Source organism: Pavona decussata, unplaced genomic scaffold, assembly GCF_977016875.1.
Source record: "Pavona decussata unplaced genomic scaffold, jaPavDecu1.1 SCAFFOLD_100, whole genome shotgun sequence".
NCBI lineage: Eukaryota > Metazoa > Cnidaria > Anthozoa > Scleractinia > Agariciidae > Pavona > Pavona decussata.
Window position 1 is genome coordinate 458,497 of NW_028145515.1, and position 18,969 is coordinate 477,465.

Sequence of the window (18,969 nt, forward strand, 5' to 3'; positions counted from 1 at the left end):
TCAACTACTTCACCCTATAGAAGAACATTACGGAAACCGCTACAATTGGGCTTCAAGCACAGACCTTGTTGAAGCTCTAACCAACCAGCCGACAGGATGACTACTTCTGGCAAAAGCCTTCTGAGGGACGCTAGGAGTGTGAGTGAGAGTTTTCTGAGGTCCAAAGCAAATCATGGAATGTGAGCACCATGAACGAAACAGGTTATTGGAGAGATGAAAAGGCAGCAACTGGACATCATTCGTCCAACTTGTATGGCCTATCTCATGCACAAAAATGACAAGGGATTTTAACACATACCTCCTCTTTTTTTCTCCGCCAAACTGTTTCTATCGATGAAAAGTCAACCTGTTTCCAATCTTCTCACGCTTTTCATGATGGAAAGTCTCCACCCTAAGGTCTGCCCTAAGGTCAGGTCGTCATAAATCCCCACATTTCCCCCTCCTCAATGGCTCGCATTTGTTGCAAAGTCCCGACAAAGTCTTCAATTCTCCCACATATGGCCCGGGGACCCCCTCAGCGAAACCGATGACAAGTGCATAACGTGGGGGCGAAGAAAGCAAAACATCGCTTGAAATCCCACGGAGACTACAAAGGGAAATCCCTTGGAGAGAGAGAGCAGATTATGGGGATAATTACGAATTTACGCCTCACTGAGGGGCGAAGAAGATGAGAGTGAGTTACGTTTGTATTAAAGAGAAAACTGATCTACGTTATCTGCCACAGGGTAATAGGTTACAAATCAAAGAAATTTCAGTAGACCTGCATCTTTTAAAAGCTCTTATATCACTGGGCCCGTAAATCTTTCAGCATCAGTGTTTTTTAAGTTAGGGCGCATTATTCTGTTGTTCGTTCTTGTGTCGTCTCGACCAACCATGTAACACGTCGCAAATGGTGCAGATCGCTCCAAAAATTTGTGCAAATTGGCGGCTAAAATTTGACTAGTAAAACTACTTGAATATCTTCACAGCCCAATTTTTCAATATCACGCGCATGGCGAGAAATAAGACTAAGCCCCCAATAAATACTTGGCAAGCTTTGTCGCAAAAAGATACTTCACAGTTCCTGGAGAGGTGGGTAGGAGGGGGGGGGGGGGGTAACCTAGAAAACTTAGCCCTTCAGAAATGCCTTGTCCACTTTTTCACTGACAAAAGTAGGAAAGATGAAAACATTGGAGCAAGTCGATGAGCTCATGGTGCAATAACTATCGCATATTGCTGACTGGATAAGAGACAATGTACGGCATTTTTGTTCAAATTGAAACCAATTTCTGAAAAACGCATGGCCACCGCAAATTTTCTTTTTGGATTCCGGTAACACTGTGTCACTTGCTAAGATCTCTTTTCGCGGATAGTTCAACACGCGCAAAAATACCTCAGCGTTAGTAGGCACCGTCCTTAACAAATCCTTGTTTCTTGGACCATTCGTTGCAGAGAACGCATGCGCAGTAACAAAAGGCGACACCTTTGCCAAATCTCATGAAACCGTCACTTCATAAAACCCCATTCCGCAAAATGGTAAAGATAATAAACTCAATACTTTCGCTCAACAGCAAAGTTTATTTCTTCCAACTTTACAAAGTACATATTTACACATTGTTTTGAATAAATCAAAAAATATTTGTACCATGCTGCAAAACTAATCTCAACAAATCTCTTTTAGAAATGTTCCTTCCAAATGACGCAGGAGAACGCCACGCCTTACCAGACCATAAATTTACTAATGGTGAATATGATACGGCATAATACAAGTTACATGAATTGAGGAGTATGCAGATAGATTTTGCTTACATGGAGGTTATAGCTAAGACCATCTAAAAACTGAAAACAAGCTTAAATTCAAGTGAATGAATTTAATCAACCCCTTCACTCTTTATGTCATGTCACTGTGGTTCCAAATTTTCAGTCCGTAGATCGAATCCTTAACTATAACCATTCAAGTTCAAAAGCTTTCGAGCTGTACTCCACACCCCCTCCCCTCCCCTTCCCGTTACCTATTCGTTTGGTACATTGGTGCCAACGTGTTGGTTTGACGTCAGCATTCAAATGAAAGCTACTGAGCTGTTCTTCACTGTAGTACTGTTTATTATGCTGTACAAGGTGGCGGCATCGTTTGAGTCTGGATGAAATCGTGAGGTTAAATCAGTTATATTCAAACATTATATGGCAGAACTTTCCACCTGCACTAATTGCTACGCTGAAAAGTTTTTAGTCTGTCAATAAATCCTTTCGTGTCATGTTACAAGAAATCCTGCTCGTTTTTTATTTCTTTACAAAATTAATAATCAAATTGGGCTTCTTACCCACATTTGATGTTATTGAGCAATACTTTCCTGTAGCATTGTTTATTAATCTGTACAAGGTTCTGACCTGTTTTTAGTCTGGATAAAATCGTGAGAAGATATCAATTATATACAAAAACTAGTCTGCTGCTCTTTCGGCTTGCACTGTTTGCTGTGTCACGCAAGGTGGTCACAACTTTTTTTGTCTGTTGATGAAATCTTGTGGTAAAAAAATGACCAGTACACTCCTTTGGTGCTCTTTGTTTAAAATTTCTTTACAAAAATCAAATTAGGCTTCTTACCCACATTTGATGTTGTGTGCTTTTCGTGGCGAGAGAAAACGGTGATCCACTTTTCCACACTCAAAACATTTTGGCCCTCAATAGCAAAAACATTTCAATAACATTACCTCAACAAATATAAATCTATGCAAACTTGCATAAAAAATAGAAAAACGCTACTCTTGGATAACCACGTTTCCGCGATTTCACGTAGTCAACAATTGCAAAGAACGTTAATAAGCATTATTTGTGGCCCTCTCAGGATGTCGCCATAGTAACGACCAGTGCAATATGACCAGGCAAAGGTCCTTGTTATGGTGACTTTTGGAAGCGTCCCACTGGAGTATGGGTACAAGAGCAAGATCTGGTTCTCACAAGTCACGTGACCAAAGCTCTCCTTCCTTTTGCTGATCAGTATCAAATGATAGCACTCTGGGATAGGAGCTCATGACTAGAAGCCTCTATCTGTATCACTTCCTTGAGTCAATCCTTTTCCGAGTAGATTTATATTTAGAACTTTCTTTTCCGCGAAAAGGTATAAAGTATGGAAATTTAATTGTCATTGCTCTTCTTTGATTGGGTATTTGGGCTTTGGGCGTTCCAAAGGTTAGGTCCCTGAGACACGCTCTAAAAATAGAAATCTACCCGGAAAAGGGTTGATAGTCACACTAATGCTCATAGCATCTGACTCCAACGTGGCTTCCTTTTAAAACAATCAAAACGGATCAAAGGTTGACTCATTGTAGGGCGCACAATGTTTTGACGTCGCTTTAAGCCGAAAGGACTGTTATCTCAGTTACCCACAAGAATTCTACTTGCTTACCTAAATACAGTCTGTGGCAAGGAACAAAAGCTAACAAATGCCTCACTCTTAGGCAAATTGCGCCTGAAAATGCAAATAAAAATTTGATTCCCCATGAAACACCATCTTAATTTACACTACTTGCGTTTCCATTTCCATCCCACTAGAGTACTTCACGGCAACTAAACAACGACACTTCTGAGATTCGCCAAGAGTGTAAGGGTAATGCAGTAACTAAAGACTACAACGAAATCTTTTTTCTCAAAAAAAGTATAGTAACATATTGATTGCATTGACAGAGCGAGAAGTGTTCATCTCGGAAGAGTATTTCAGTATATACTAGTTTTAAATTCCCTTTTTAAAACAAAACGAAAATTTGCGCAAATGTTGAATTGCAAGAATATAAAAGTGGCCAACACTGAGGGCCAAGAGCTAAAGACGACAAGGGCCACTTTCCATTCAACCAAAAAAATCCGGAAACTTCGTCTGAGGAATAGCTTCCTACGCAGGCGTTCTTTGGCTGGTCACGTCACACAATCGTGGAGGGATTGACGAGCCAGAGAATGTCTGCGTACGAGGCTATGTGAGCAATCGAATGGACAGCAATTTTAACAGTCAAATTTCAGAATTTTCGATGTAACTCTCACGTTCCGTTCCATTCGTCCCAATCCTACTTGGATCCAGTTTCTCTGACGTATGTTGGTATGTTGGTGTTATTTCGGTTTACTTAGAATGGGTTTGTTTTTAAGTCGATTGCAGTAAACTGAAAATGCTGTTCTATGCAACACCTTTTATTTGAGTTGATTTTTTTTTTCAAATTTCAAATCGGAACGTTCCGCTAAATGGAAAGCGACCGAAACCACCCAACGCTAACCTAACTTAAACTATTGACAAGACAGATTACTGAAAAAGAGCGATGGAAACATAAGACAACGACTATAAAGCACCAAAAGCACAAAACACACTTGCGCATGCGTTATAGCATCAACCGTGTGTTCTGCGATAATGCCATCTAACTGCGAGCAAAAAGCGCGAAGGTCATCTTTGAGTACAACCGGCCGTTGACAATTTAAGCGCTTTGTAAGACTTTGTATGACGAGTAACAACATACCGAAGCATATGGTAATTAAATAAAACTAACGAAGGAAAAAATAGTTGTCTTAAAAAAAAGCCCAAAATGGTGGAATAAACCCTCAAAGCACATCAAATTTGCTGAGGGCGAGGAACGTGTTTCCTTGATTTCACTGAATGAAAGTTGAAAATTAGTTTTATTTAACATTTCTCCATACAAAGTCTTACACGAGCACTCAAATTGTCAATGGCTACCTGTATTCCAATTGTCAAGTTCTCTGCAGTGGGAACATTGGGTAACTTGGAAAAAAATTCTCTACTGCGTTTGACCTTCCTGTGGAACTTTCAAGCACGAAAACAATTTTACTTGAAGGAATCCCACCATATAGACCTTTTTCATAAATGGCGGCTGATAAATTACTCTTTTGTTTTCATGAAAATTAGCCCTACTAGCCTCGTCAGCATGTGCAAAATTCAAAAGAATTTTTACTCTGAAATGGGGTTAGTAGGGCTAATTAACATATATTAAAAAGAATAATAAATCGGCCGCCATTTATGAAAAAGGTCTATTGCACACTGGAATGAGCCCTGTGTTTCTCACTGTTGATTCTAACCCGATGAACTACCGTAAAAACTTACTGTTAGATCAAGTGTGGAGAGTGATTTGCATTCTAACATAAGCTTACTGAAGTCGTAAATACGGCCTCCACTTGCACAATGGTCACTCACTTGTAATCTCAATGTTGTCAACGAATCACCTCTGGTCAAAATGCTGCAAAGTTTGGGTAACCAGTCTTCACTTATTTCACTGTAGACGTTGACAGTCAGATTTAATTCAGTTATTGATGTGCTGTGCGCCAAACAATCAACCAGGGAAAGTAACCATTCGTCACCTGAAGCACTGTACCTATTAACTTTTAGAGTTAGTGAAGTCAATGCTTTGTTTTTCGCCAAAGAACTCGATAAAAGATATTTATATCGATGGTCTTTTCCTAGCCATGGGCCTTCAAAGTTATTAATGGTGAGAGTGAGAGCACGTAAGGACGTGTTGTTACGCAAACAGCGACAAAGGTCTGTTAGTGCGTTCTCTTGATACTCACTACAGTGGTTGTTGATCGTTACACTTAATGAAGGAATCGAGGTCTTTTTAGTCGAAATAGAATAAAAACCGAATTTTGTTGTGAAGTTGTTGAGTGTAACATGGAGTGACGTCAGCCATGTGACGTCTGTCCACACGACATGTTTCACAACAGAATCGTCAGATTCGAGACTGAAGTCATCTTCTCCGGTACCTTTCACAGGAGAAGAATCACTGATGGAGCAAGGACGACCACTACACGATTCATCTGGAACTTCACACAAGTCGTGCACCTTTAGGAGAACCGTCGGGTTGTTATCTGAGATTCGTTGTAGAACAGTCTTTTCCTTTATGGACAACTCGCCCCAGATGTTGAAAGTTACCTGCAGTGGCAAAAAACATCTCGCTATGCAATCAACAACGGCATCAGTTAATTCGACGTGGACATTAAAAGTCACACTATACAGGGAACATTGTGCCAGTACACCACATAGACCTTCTGCTCCGTCACAACTAAGTTCGCCCCAAAGGTTTACAGTCAAGTGCTGTTTTGGAACCGACTTGTTTTCAGAGCCAACAGGACGAAAATCTACTAAGTGATTAGCTGCCACTTTGCTGCCGGTGTCTGGATGAAAATCAAAAGAAAACTGTGCCTTCTTTGATAAACGCAGATTCTGCAAAACAGTCGGCCAGTTTACAGGGACCTCTCCATAGACGGACACTCTCAAATTATTCAATGAACGATTTTGTATACAACCTCTTTCGAACACAGAAGCTCCATAGCTGCTCAGTTTCCCATTGACTTGAAGATCAAGAGAGTTTAAATAAGTTTGTCTGGCCAGTCCTTTACCAACTGCTGCAGCTAACAAATCCTGCATATCACCGAAAATTATGAGAGAAAGAGAGGTTAGGGATTTGTTTGTAACAAGCTTTCCTAAGGCTTCTATTGCAGTTTCGCTTACTGAGCCATAAATCGTCAGAGCAACAGACGGTGAAGGTTTATCAGCAGATAATCCACTTTCAAGAGTACTGGCCCAGGTATTGCCCCTCTTTTCGAACAACCCGATCGATACTTTGGTCAAGGATTTACTGGCAGCTAAGCCTTTACCAATGATAGCAGCAACATCATCAGTCATGTCATCCGACACCGTGAGGATAAACTCTGGTAAACCCGTCCCTTCAGACAATACTTTAAACAGACCATCAGCTTCGTCTGTCGTCATTTGAAAGCTAAAAAGGCTTAGAGACGTGACCTGAGAGAAGGATACCAGGTCACCTACGAGAATTGGCCAGTTCCTTTTATTGGGGGAAAAACAATGACCATTCAATACAGTAACTTTCAAACGCTGCTGTAAATTTAAAAACCTTTGGCACGCCTTCAAAACCTTAACAAAGTGGCGATAATGTTCGATGCCAGGCAGAAATGTGTTGACTTCAATGTGCAGTGGAAACGGTATAAAGGAACAAAGTGTGCCCGCCATTTGTTCGCCATTTCCGCTTTCACTGAAGCCTTCGATAAAGAATGTTGCTGCTGCTTCAGTACAATTGCACCAGTCCCACTTATCCTTCAGCTCCACCCCAATCTGAGTGAATAGAATCCTCGCTTCCTCACCCAGTAAACCACAGACAAATAGAAACACTTGTGGGTATTTTTGCACCAAATCTTTAAAGTCTAAATGTTCAAATACATTAAACTTGTTTCTTCGTAACTTGTGCGCAATATATAATGCAGCCAGGTGCTCTTGGAACGTTTTGTGAAGAAAGCAGTATTCATGTTGTGGATTCAACTTCTTCAAACTTTCCTCCTTGTAAAGAAGGCCTAGTTCGCGAGCTACCAATTTGTCATTTCTTCTTTCCAATTCTTTCAATTCATCTTCACGAAAACTATGACAATCATTCAGGAGGCATTTCCAAGCAAGCTTTCCAAGGGCAAGGAGCTCCTTTTTAAATTGCTTGTTCAAATCTCCGTCGTCTTCATGGGCCTTAATTTTGTGTTTTGCACAATATCTTCTCAAAAGGCACCGCACAATGATTTGGTAAAGCTCAGTACGGGAAGACGGCAATTTTCCTTCATAGTCTTGATAAATGACGCACAGGAGAAGTAGATTTAGTGGATTACTTCGAAGGGCATGTAATAACGTGTTCTCTTTGATTTCTTCAATGAGCCTTTCACCCTTCAATGAATGCTCTGGACCAACATTTTTAAAATGTTTCCTGATATACTCGAAAGCATCACCTTCAGTGAATCCTTCGATCTGTAAAAGAATGTCAAAAACAAACTCCTTTCTTACGTCAATTCCTCTCTCTTGTCGACAAGTGGCCAGGACATAACAAAATGGCAGAATTCTTCTGTGAAGAAGTTCATCCACAAAATGCTTTGACTTTTCAGAAAGTTCGTCCAGACCGTCCAAAATAATTAAAATTTTCTCCTGGTTATGAATGTCCCTCAAGAAATCCAGCAGCTTTTCTCTGGTATTTTTTTCAATATCCTTTGGCAGAAGTTGTTCGATGATGGCTTCTATTATATCCCCATCGATGTCTCGGCATTTTAACAACAGCACAAATTCAAAATTGGGAAAGGTAAACGCTGTGTCGGTGTTTCGATTTGCCCAATCGTAAGCAAGTTTGAGACAAAAAGTTGTTTTGCCAATCCCGGGGCTTCCCTCAACAAGCGTCATGACATCCTCACCTTTCGTAGGAGCCTCAAAGATGTCATACATGTTCACCTCACCACCTTCTGCCTGAACGCCTGCTTTTGGTCTTGAAACAATTTTCAATCTTGTGTAGACGTTTTCAAGAGGTAACTCAATGGTTTTGTCCCAAAGAAGCGGCCTCAGCTGAGCCCGTCTATTGTACTCTGCTCTGAGCAACTTCATAACAGCTGAGTTGTCGGTACCTGCTGAGGAAAAAAAAATCAGTGACAATTATAGCGCCTTGAAAGCTGGCAGTTAACGTCTCCTTAAGCTGGCGTTACGTTTTGGGTCATGGGAGGTTAAATGAGGGTTTTTGCTAAGACTGAGATACGAAATTATCCAAAAATCTGAAATCAGAGATGTTGCACTCCCGTAGCCTATCAACCAACACCACCCCCCCCCCCCCCCAACACATGTAATTTTGGTCGACAATAAATGGCATAGAAAAAGCAAAGAGCTTATTTGCTTTATTAAATTAGGTGTATTCTTATGTAATGCAATACCAGGATTTCAAGATGAAAGCAAAGTTTAGGGGTGCTTGTCATGTTAACTTACTTTGTTCTGGCTTACTTCTTGTCAAAATTAAAATGACAGAGCAACTAGTTTTGACAAAAAATTACCTAGCACAGTATAGCAAGGACTCTTGAAACTAATCACCATGATAGCAATTCGCAGACGGTAACATTCTAGAAATCTAGAAACTACAACAATTGTAGGAAATGACATGAGCTGAATCACTGAACTGAAATACACTTTCTTCACTCCAAAATTACTTTCGATAGCACTTTCATAGTCTCAAATACTTGCCTTAAGAAATTAAATACATGACTGAACGAATTACCTGTAAGACCTTTACTAGTTGACAGTTTACGCTGCTTTGGAGCTGAAGTGCATCTTGTGCTTGGAGATAATGGTCTTTTGCCCTTTGCTGTATCTTGCTTTCCAGATGAACCTGGATGAAAAAAAAAGTATTGATTTCTCTCACCCCTACCAAAGACATTTTAAAACACTTTAGGGCTATTTGAATACAAATCGAAAACTGGAAGTGACCACGCAGGACAACCTGCACTGTTTGCAGTGTCTCGCATTACTGGTCGCAAGATCAAAGGAACAAACAGCAGAAAAATGTTCCAAGCCCTAAAGACAATGCAGCAGCAGGTTATCAGGGTCCAGGGAAAATAGAGTTTTAGGGCAGGTACAGGCTAACTATTCAGAGATTACTTCAACAATAACAACTCTAACAGGCTTTACAATATGTAACAATAAGGGTGATTTCCCAGATTGACACTCAACTCTCTCTAAAAATGTGTCATCCTTACTAAAGTTCTGCTTGTTCCATAAATTAAAACGCCTCAAAATTCACGGACAATCCCGAAATATATAGAGCGTACCAAAACATAGCGCAAGTGAGCTTACCCCAAGAGGGAAAGTGCGCCACGAAATAAGAAGTTAAAGAAATAGACAAAAGAACTATGTGAAGAATGTACAAAACAATTTCCACATTTCTCAGTATAAAACTCCGGCACTTCACTGTAGCCAAAGATAATTGCCAAAGTACTGTTTGATTAATGAATTGATTGACTGACTGATTGATTGATTGATTGATTGATTGATTGATTGATTGATTGATTGATTGATTGATTGATTGATTATCATGGCGACTAATATTGCTAGTCTTCTTCACGATCAATCCACTCATAGATACTAGCACAAATTTGTCACACATTATTTCAAGAATTAACATGATCCACAGCATCTGACATTACCTATCTCATAAACAAAAAGGCTAAACCCAAGCCTCAAGCAGGACATTTTACACACTACTAAAAATGTTCCCATAAACCCCTCCTCAATTACAACTTGCAAATTATTGCAGCATACAAGGAAGTGAAAAACAGCGCAATGTCACCCTATAATAATAATAATAATTTACCAATTTATATAGCGCGTATTTACATGTGCTGATCAATAGCGCTTTACAATCATATGTTTAAAAGAAAACGAAAATACATTACCGTTAGTATTAAAATAAACTAAGTTACAAACTATAAAAATACTTCTTAAAAAGATAGGTCTTAAGTCGAGGTTTAAAACTGTCGAAGCTCCAAAGGTAGCTCATTCCAGAGTTTCGGAGCTGCTGCTGAGAATGATCTTGCTCCCAATGTTGTAAGCATCTTTCCCTTGGGATGGTCCAATAAGAGCTTACCAGTAGACCTAAGATTATAAACTAAACTATGGCCTGATGAGAAGACAACAAATTGGGCTTTTTCATTTTGATAAAAATCTCATTTCAATCTTAAAACATTTCAGACATTTTACTACGAAGTTTTCTTGTTTAACACACCCACCAGGCAAAAAGTTTCATTCCCAAGTCTCCTACCTCAACAAAATAAAAAATAAAAAATAAAAAACTAAATAAATAAAAAATGCTCACCTTCCTGAATACAATTATTTCTCAATCTGCTATATTATCCAGAAAAAATACAGCCCTCAAAGGCAAAGCTGTCTGATCTTTAAAGTTTTGTTCCAGAAATCCTGTGTTCCATACACACAGAGCTTAATAACGTCTACACTGTAGAATATTCAGTTTCCTTTTTAAGTTCAATATAAAATGCACACTGATCAAACTGTTCAATAATGTTATTATCGCTGTCAACATTAAACAAAAATTCTACTTTTCAAATCAATAGGGTGCGAGGGCCCACTTAAGGTCGTAAAATCAGGAAGGACTTTATTCATGTTCACATGGTCATCCTAGCAGACATTTATCACGATAATTATGCGATCATACCTTGTTGAACCTCTATAACAAGTGAAGGGTTCTTGTTGGCCTCAACGATTACCATGTGGCTTCCATCTTCCTCACTGGCATAGCTCCCTGGGGGGAAAAACGATATATAGAAACATAGATCCAATCATTTTTATTTTTCTCCTTCTAGCAGCATCACTCAAACTCAGAAGTACCTTGTCAGTGCCACTACCTCAGTGGAAAAACACCAACACATCCACTAACAATGGAATCTATTTAACCTATCATAATTTGGACCCAACTGGTATGAATTTACAGGTACATTGTTTTACTGTTGCGATTCTAACTTATGCTGCTTGGAAACCAGAAATGTTGTGGTACATGATAGACTTCTTACTAGATGCAAGCAGCTAAAGAAAACGATGGTTTCTTCTATAATTGGGCCAATTACTTTTGAGAAAAAAAAAATAAAACAGCGGACAGCCAATTAAATATTAAACACCATGTACTTATCACAGTTACGTAATGGTTCCAGCACAACAAAAAATCATTTCAAAAGGAGAAACTTACTTTGTGTAATGTTAAGCATCCTTTCTACAAGTCTTCCACACTGTTCCTCCCAACTATATTTCTGTGCATATTTTCCACAAACACCTTTGGTCTCTCCAAGCCGTACATCCCTGTCTTTTTCACGAACAGCCCTGATTGCCTTGGCCCACTCTTTAGGATCTTCTGAATTCACGACACTGTAAGAACCATACAGCACTTTCTTTAAAGCTTCTCCGAGACCCGAGTTACCACTGACAAGTACAGGGAGACCAGCAGACAAAGCCTCAAGCGCAGCCAGTCCAAAGCCCTCTGTTCTTGATGGCATTATAGCAAGATCAACTTCACAAAACAGTTTAGCCAGTTCAGCTCTGCTTTCCTCATAAGAACGCACCCTCAGTTGTTTACGGTCAATGCCATGCTTGCATAACTTTTCTGCTACTTCATCCTCTTTTCCAGATGGTGCACCGACGAACACAAGCTGATAAGAACTTTCAGACAACTCGGCAACTGCCTTCACTGCAATGTCATACCCCTTCAGTTCAAAATCTTCATAATCACCACGACCAAATACCAAAATACAAAACGTTCCACTTTCTTCCGTGGCTTGCTTCACATGAGAAAATTCAGAGAAAATGCCTGGTGTGAGCTGGAATACAGCTTGATCCTTTTGACAGTAACGGAGATAACGGGAATATGCATCTGCCAGCTTAGGACCAATTGCAACAACTTGATCTGCACACTCGCACAACTTTATCTCTGCTAGGTGTTTTTTTGCACCTTTGGGGATCGCATCAGTGTACCCTTTGAACATTCCAAGTTCTTCTGGAGCTGTGTGAACAACCTGAAGCCAATTACAGTGGTGACGTTGTCGAATGAGTTGTACTTGTCGGCCAAGGGGCAGCCCATGTCCTATTATCCAATCAATGCAATGGTTTTCTGGTAGAGAGGACAACCAGTCAATGGGCTCAAAACCTATCAGTTCTTTTGCTTCAATGAGATGGACATTGTGACTAGCAGCAACTCTTTTATCCTCTTCACTGCACTGAGGGAGATACATACTGACTTCCACATTCTTGTGTTTTGCCAACTGAATGGCAAGCTCTCTGTTAATGGTTGACAAGCCTCCTTTTGTAGATCGCCATTCACTACTCAACAGAGTAACTTTCAGCGTCCTGTTGGAAGCCAAGCTTGACCCACTTTCTAGGCCTTCCTGTGATGTAGAGGCTGACGTGCTAGGCAAGGAGGAATCCTAAAACAAATGTGTAATTGATTTAATGAAGGAAATATCACTTTGTGTTAATTCCAGGCAGCTACCAAAACCAGATTCTGAGGAAGTGTAATGTAGTGGTTAGTATGAGTCAAATCTATTGAGCTTGCTAAGTTTTACAAGAATGAGTAGATTGAATTTAAGACGGTTGCCTAAATATGGATCATTTTAGTTGAATGTGCCTTCTCAGAACTGAGGGCCTTATCCCAACTCACTCTGATAAATCTAGGCGGGATCCATGTCATCCCAAACTTTCACCAGCATGAGAAAATCAATTCTTTTTCTTCATGATCATGCAGAAGAACAAATTAAATGTTCTTTACAGACATACACACACTGTAGATTAAAAATTAGAAGCCTTGTTCCCCTGTGTCTCAGATAAAATTGGTAACAAGTTATCAATAGCTTCCTGTTTCTTGGTAAATTCACTTGAGCTTATTACATATTTTGTTATCTTACGTATCAGAGAGGCATCCACACGAATTTGAATTCAACAGGGAGACTGTCTATGTAATAACTATTAGTATATTGATGCCTGGTCCAGAAGGAACTGGACTCTACTGAGTGTTGCCAGCCTTAAGAAATGTTCAGAAAGCCAAACACGGCTTAGACTTTTATGGGAGCTCCACAAAAAAAAGTTTGAAAAATAAACAGAAATCTCTTTGCGCAGCTACAGTTCTATTCAAAGGCCCAAAACTACTGAACACTAACCAGCAAAACTAGCAACAACAAAGTATCAGGGCTTTGCTCAGTCTCTTGAACAACTGGATTTAAAAACAGTTTCAGCGGGTTAATAGTGGCAACCTTTGTGCCATCCTAGGCGCAATTCAAGGTACAGAGTCTCAAATAAAACTTGGCAGTACATAATTGGTAAAATATGATTTTTGTTACTGGTTATGTTGAGGGAGTGACCTAAGCAATGCAGGTCAATTTTGTTATTGCAAATTATATACAGCAAAGGAAAAGAGAAAAAAAAAACGTTTTAGCAGGATTATAAGCAGTTACAACTGCCTGAGAAAGCATCACAAGTACCTCTTGCAGAGTATAATGATTTAAGTATTTGTTTTATCATTGGGATAGGGATAAAAAATAGGAGTTTTAAAAAACAGTGTAAAATAATTATGAAAGATTGAGTGTGGCACAGATAATAAAGGTTCCCTTGGGGTTAATTTTTGTTTGGTGAGCAAAAAAAGTCATCCAAAAATTAAGGTAGTGTGTCTAAAGGACACAGAAAAGAAGTTCTTATCTTTACTTTACGAAATTGGGTAACTGACACGGGTGTGGTTACATGTACCTTAGAAGTATAAACACTTGGCCTAAGGCTACACCCATTTTGCTTGCAAGTTTTGGAGATCTTGTAGGAGAACTAGGTAAGCTTAGTTTGGGAAGGATATCCACTATTAGGTTAGCTTAGGTAAGGTTACCTGAGCTTGAAGAGGGTGAACACCTGCCTTGGCGATGGCTATTGATTAGAAGATTGCAAACCTCATTGGAGTAACCTTAGCTTTGTTTGATGAGGATGAACACTTGCCCTTGGGTTAGCTATTGTTTGGGGGATTGTGTACCTTATAGGAGTAATGTCCGTTTCATTTGGGTAGGGTGATCACCAATCCTGAGGAGGGTTAACACCTGCCCTGGGGTTAGCTATTGTTTGGAGGATTGGGCATGTAAGAGGGGTAAGGTTACCTTAGTCTGGAGAGGGTGAATGCCTGCCCTGGAGTTAGCTCCTGTTTGGGAGATTGGGCACATAACAGCTGTAAGTTTGGCTTAGTATGGGGAGGAGGAACACCTGCAATGGGGTTAGCTTGTGTTTGGGGGATTGGGCACATAACAGGGGTAAGGTTGGTGATCACAAGCTAACCCCATTGCAGTTCTTCCTCCTCCCCAGACTAAGCTAAAGTTACCCCTGTTACGTACCCAATCTCCAAACATGAGCTACCTCCAGGGCAGGCATTCACCCTCTCCAGACTAAGCTAACCTTACCCCTCTTACATGCCCAATCCTCCAAACAATAGCTAACCCCAGTGCAGGTGTTCACCCTCCTCAGGATTGGCTTAGTCTGGGGAGGAGAAACACCTGCCCTGGGGTTAGCTCGTGTTTGGGGGATTATCACGTAACAGGGGTAAAGTTACCTTAGTCTGGGGAGGAAGAACATCTGCATTGGGGTTAGCTTGTGTTTGAGGGATTGGGCATGTAACAGGGGTAAGGTTAGCTTAGTCTGGGGAGGGTGAATACTTGCCCTGGGGTTAGCTTTTGTTTGGGGGATTGGGCACGTAACAGGGGTAAGGTTAACTTAGCCTGGGGAGGAGAAACACCTGCCCTGGGTTAGGTCTTGTTTGGGGGATTGGGTACATAGCAGCAGCAAGGTTAACTTAGTCTGGGGAGAGTGAACAGCTACCCTGGGGTCAGCTTTTATTTGGGGAATTAAGGACCTCATAGAGGTAAGGTTAGCTTAGTTTGGGGTGGGTGAACATCTATCATGGGGTTAGAGCTTGTTTGTGGAATTGGGACGTCAAAGGGGTAAGGTTACCTTAGTCTGGAGGGGTTGAACACCTGCCCTGGTGTTAGCTCGTGTTTGGCGGATTGGGTACGTAAAAGGGGTAAGGTTACCTTAGACTGGGGAGGAGGAACACCAGCCCTGGGGTAGGCTCTTGTTAAGGGGATTGGGTAAGGTTAACTTAGTCTGGGGGGGAGGAACACCTGCCCTGGAGTTAGCTCTTGTTTGAGGTATTGGGCACATAACAGGGGTAAGGTTGGCTTAGTCTTGGGAGGAGAAACACCTGCAATGGGGTTACGTCTTGTTTGGGGGATTGGGTACATAACAGCAGCAAGGCTAACTAAGACTGGGGAGGGTGAACAGCTACCCTGGGTTCAGCTATTGTTTGGGGGATTGGGCACCTAACAGGGGTAAGGTTAGCTTAGTCTGCAGAGGTAAAACAACTGCCCTGGAGTTAGCTCTTTTTGGGGGGATTGGGGACATAACAGGGGTAAGGTTAGCTTAGTCTGGGGAGGGTGAACACCTACCCTGGCGGTAGCCCTTGTTAAGGGGATTGGGGACAATAACATGGGTAAGGTTGGCTTAGTCTGGAGAGGGTGAACACCTACCCTGGGGGTAGCTCTTGTTTAGGGGATTGGGCACAATAACATGGGTAAGGTTAGCTTAGTCTGGAAAGGGTGAACACCAACCCTGGAAGTAACTCTTGTTTAGGGGATTGGACACAATAACATGGGTAAGGTTAGCTTAGTCTGGGGAGGGTGAACACCAACCCTGGGGGTAGCTCTTGTGTAGGGGATTGGGCACAATAACATGGGTAAGGTTAACTTAATCTGGGGAGGGTGAACACCAACCCTGGGGGTAGCTCTTGTTTAGGGGATTGGGCACAATAACATGGATAAGGTTAGCTTAGTCTGGGGAGGGTGAGCACCAACCCTGGGGGTAGCTCTTGTTTAGGGGATTAGGCACAGTAACATGGTTAAAGTTAGCTTAGTCTGGGCAGGGTGAACACCAATCCTGGGGGTAGCTCTTGTTTAGGGGATTGGGCACAATAACATGGGTAAGGTGTGGGGAGAGTGAAAACCTACCCTGCGGGTAGCTCTTGTTTAGGGGATTGGGCACAATAACATGGGTAAGGTTAGCTTAGTCTGGGGAGGGTGAACACCAACCCTGGGGGTAGCTCTTGTTTAGGGGATAGGGCACAATAACATGGGTAAGGTTAGCTTAGTCTGGGGAGGGTGAACACCAACCCTGGGGGTAGCTCTTGTTTAGGGGATTGGGCAGAATAACATGGGTAAGGTTGGCTTAGTCTGGGGAGAGTGAACACCAACCCTGGGGGTAGCTCTTGTTTAGGGATTGGGCACAATAACATGGGTAAGGTTGGCTTAGTCTGGAGAGTGTGAACATCAACCCTGGCGGTAGCTCTTGTTTAGGGGATTGGGCACAATAACATGGGTAAGGTTATCTTCGTCTGGGGAGGGTGAACACCTACCCTGGGGTTAGCTCTTGTTTGGGGCATTGGGCACCTCACAAGGGTAAGGTTAGATTAGTCTGGGGAGGTAAAACAACTGTTCTGGAGTTAGTTCTTTTTTGGGGGATTGGGCACATAACAGGGGTAAGGTTGGCTTAGTGTAGGGAGAGTGAAAACCTACCCTGCGGGTAGCTCTTGTTTAGGGGATTGGGCACAATAACAGGGGTAAGGTTAGCTTAGTCTGGGGAGAGTGAACACCTACTCTGGCGGTAGCTCTTGTTTAGGGGATTGGGCACAATAACAGGGGTAAGGTTAGCTTAATCTATAGAGGGTGAACACCAACCCTGGGGGTAGCTCTTGTTTAGGGGATTGTGCACAACAACGTGGATTAAGTTACCTTAGTCTGGAGAGGGTGAACACCTACCCTGGCGGTAGCTCTTGTTTAGGGGATTGGGCACAATAACATGGGTAAGGTTACCTTAGTCTGGAGAGAGTGAACACCTACCCTGGGAGTAGCTCTTGTTTAGGGGTTTGGGCACAATAACATGGGTAAGGTTAGCTTAGTCTGGGGAGGGTGAACACCAACCCTGGCGATAGCTCTTGTTTAGGGGATTGGGCACAATAACATGGGTAAGGTTACCTTAGTCTGGGGAGGGTAAACACCTAACCTGGCGGTAGCTCTTGTTTAGGGGATTGGGCACAATGACAAGGGTATAGTTGGCTTAGTCTGGAGAGGGTGAACACCAACCCTGGAGGTAACTCTTGTTTAGGGGATTGGGCACAATAACATGGGTAAGGTTACCTTAGTCTGGGGAGGGTGAACCCCTACCCTGGGGGTAGCTCTTGTTTAGGGGATTGGGCACAATAACATGGGTAAGGTTGGCTTAGTCTGGAGAGGGTGAACACCAACCGTGGGGGTAGCTCTTGTTTAGGGGATTGGGTACAATAACATGGGTAAGGTTAGCTTAGTCTGGAGAGGGTGAACACCTACCCTGGCGGTAGCTCTTGTTTAGGGGATTGGGCACAATAACATGGGTAAGGTTGGCTTCGTCTGGGGAGGGTGAACACCAACCCTGGGGGTGGCTCTTGTTTAGGGGATTGGGCACAATAACATGGGTAAGGTTAGCTTAGTCTGGGGAGGGTGAACACCGACCCTGGGGGTAGCTCTTTTTTGGGGGATTGGGCACATAACAGGGGTAAGGTTGGCTTAGTCTGGGGAGGGTGAACACCTACTCTGGGGGTAGCTCTTGTTTGGGGGATTGGGCACAATAACATGGGTAAGGTTGGCTTAGTCTGGGGAGGGTGAACACCTACCCTGGCGGTAGCTCTTGTTTAGGGGATTGGGCACAATAACATGGGTAAGGTTAGCTTAGTCTGGGGAGGGTGAACACCAACCCTGGCGATAGCTCTTGTTTAGGGGATTGGGCACAATAACATGGGTAAGGTTGGCTTAGTCTGGGGAGGGTGACCACCAACCCTGGGGGTGGCTCTTGTTTAGGGGATTTGGCACAATAACATGGGTAAGGTTGGTTTAGTCTGGGGAGGGTGAACACCTACCCTGGCGGTAGCTCTTGTTTAGGGGATTGGGCACAATAACATGGGTAAGGTTAGCTTAGTCTGGGGAGGGTGAACACCAACCCTGGCGATAGCTCTTGTTTCGGGGATTGGGCACAATAACATGGGTAAGATTGGCTTAGTCTGGGGAGGGTGAACACCAACCCTGGGGGTAGCTCTTGTTTAGGGGATTGGGCACAATAACATGGGTAAGGTTAGCTTAGTCTGGGGAGGGTGAACACCAACCCTGGCGATAGCTCTTGTTTAGGGGATTGGGCACAATAACATGGGTAAGGTTGGCTTAGTCTGGGGAGGGTGAACACCAACCCTGGGGGTGGCTCTTGTGTAGGGGATTGGGCACAATAACATGGGTAAGGTTGGTTTAGTCTGGGGAGGGTGAACACCTACCCTGGCGGTAGCTCTTGTTTAGGGGATTGGGCACAATAACATGGGTAAGGTTAGCTTAGTCTGGGGAGGGTGAACACCAACCCTGGCGATAGCTCTTGTTTAGGGGATTGGGCACAATAACATGGGTAAGGTTGGCTTAGTCTGGGGAGGGTGAACACCAACCCTGGGGGTGGCTCTTTTTTAGGGGATTGGGCACAATAACATGGGTAAGATTGGCTTAGTCTAGGGAGGGTGAACACCAACCCTGGCGATAGCTCTTGTTTAGGGGATTGG

The 18,969-nt window shown here is 42.4% G+C and overlaps 3 protein-coding genes across 4 annotated transcripts in view; all 3 read right to left on the reverse strand.

Moving 5' to 3' along the window:
* LOC146472187 (uncharacterized) overlaps window positions 1-18,969 on the reverse strand; it is a 155,072-nt gene that overhangs the window by 53,991 nt on the left and 82,112 nt on the right. The gene's annotated exons all lie outside the window — the stretch shown is intronic.
* Window positions 1-18,969, reverse strand: part of LOC146472188 (uncharacterized) — a 118,271-nt gene that overhangs the window by 53,991 nt on the left and 45,311 nt on the right. The window lies entirely within an intron of this gene.
* Window positions 4,613-18,969, reverse strand: part of LOC146472191 (uncharacterized) — a 62,802-nt gene continuing 48,445 nt past the window's right edge. For both annotated transcript variants that reach the window (XM_085119597.1, XM_085119598.1), the window contains 4 exons: window positions 11,524-12,751; window positions 10,996-11,082; window positions 9,046-9,156; window positions 4,613-8,410 (listed from right to left, as the gene is read on the reverse strand). In XM_085119597.1, coding sequence (XP_084975723.1) covers window positions 5,043-8,410; window positions 9,046-9,156; window positions 10,996-11,082; window positions 11,524-12,751 — 4,794 coding nt within the window. In that variant the 3' untranslated portion in view covers window positions 4,613-5,042. The remainder of the gene's footprint in view (window positions 8,411-9,045; window positions 9,157-10,995; window positions 11,083-11,523; window positions 12,752-18,969) is intronic.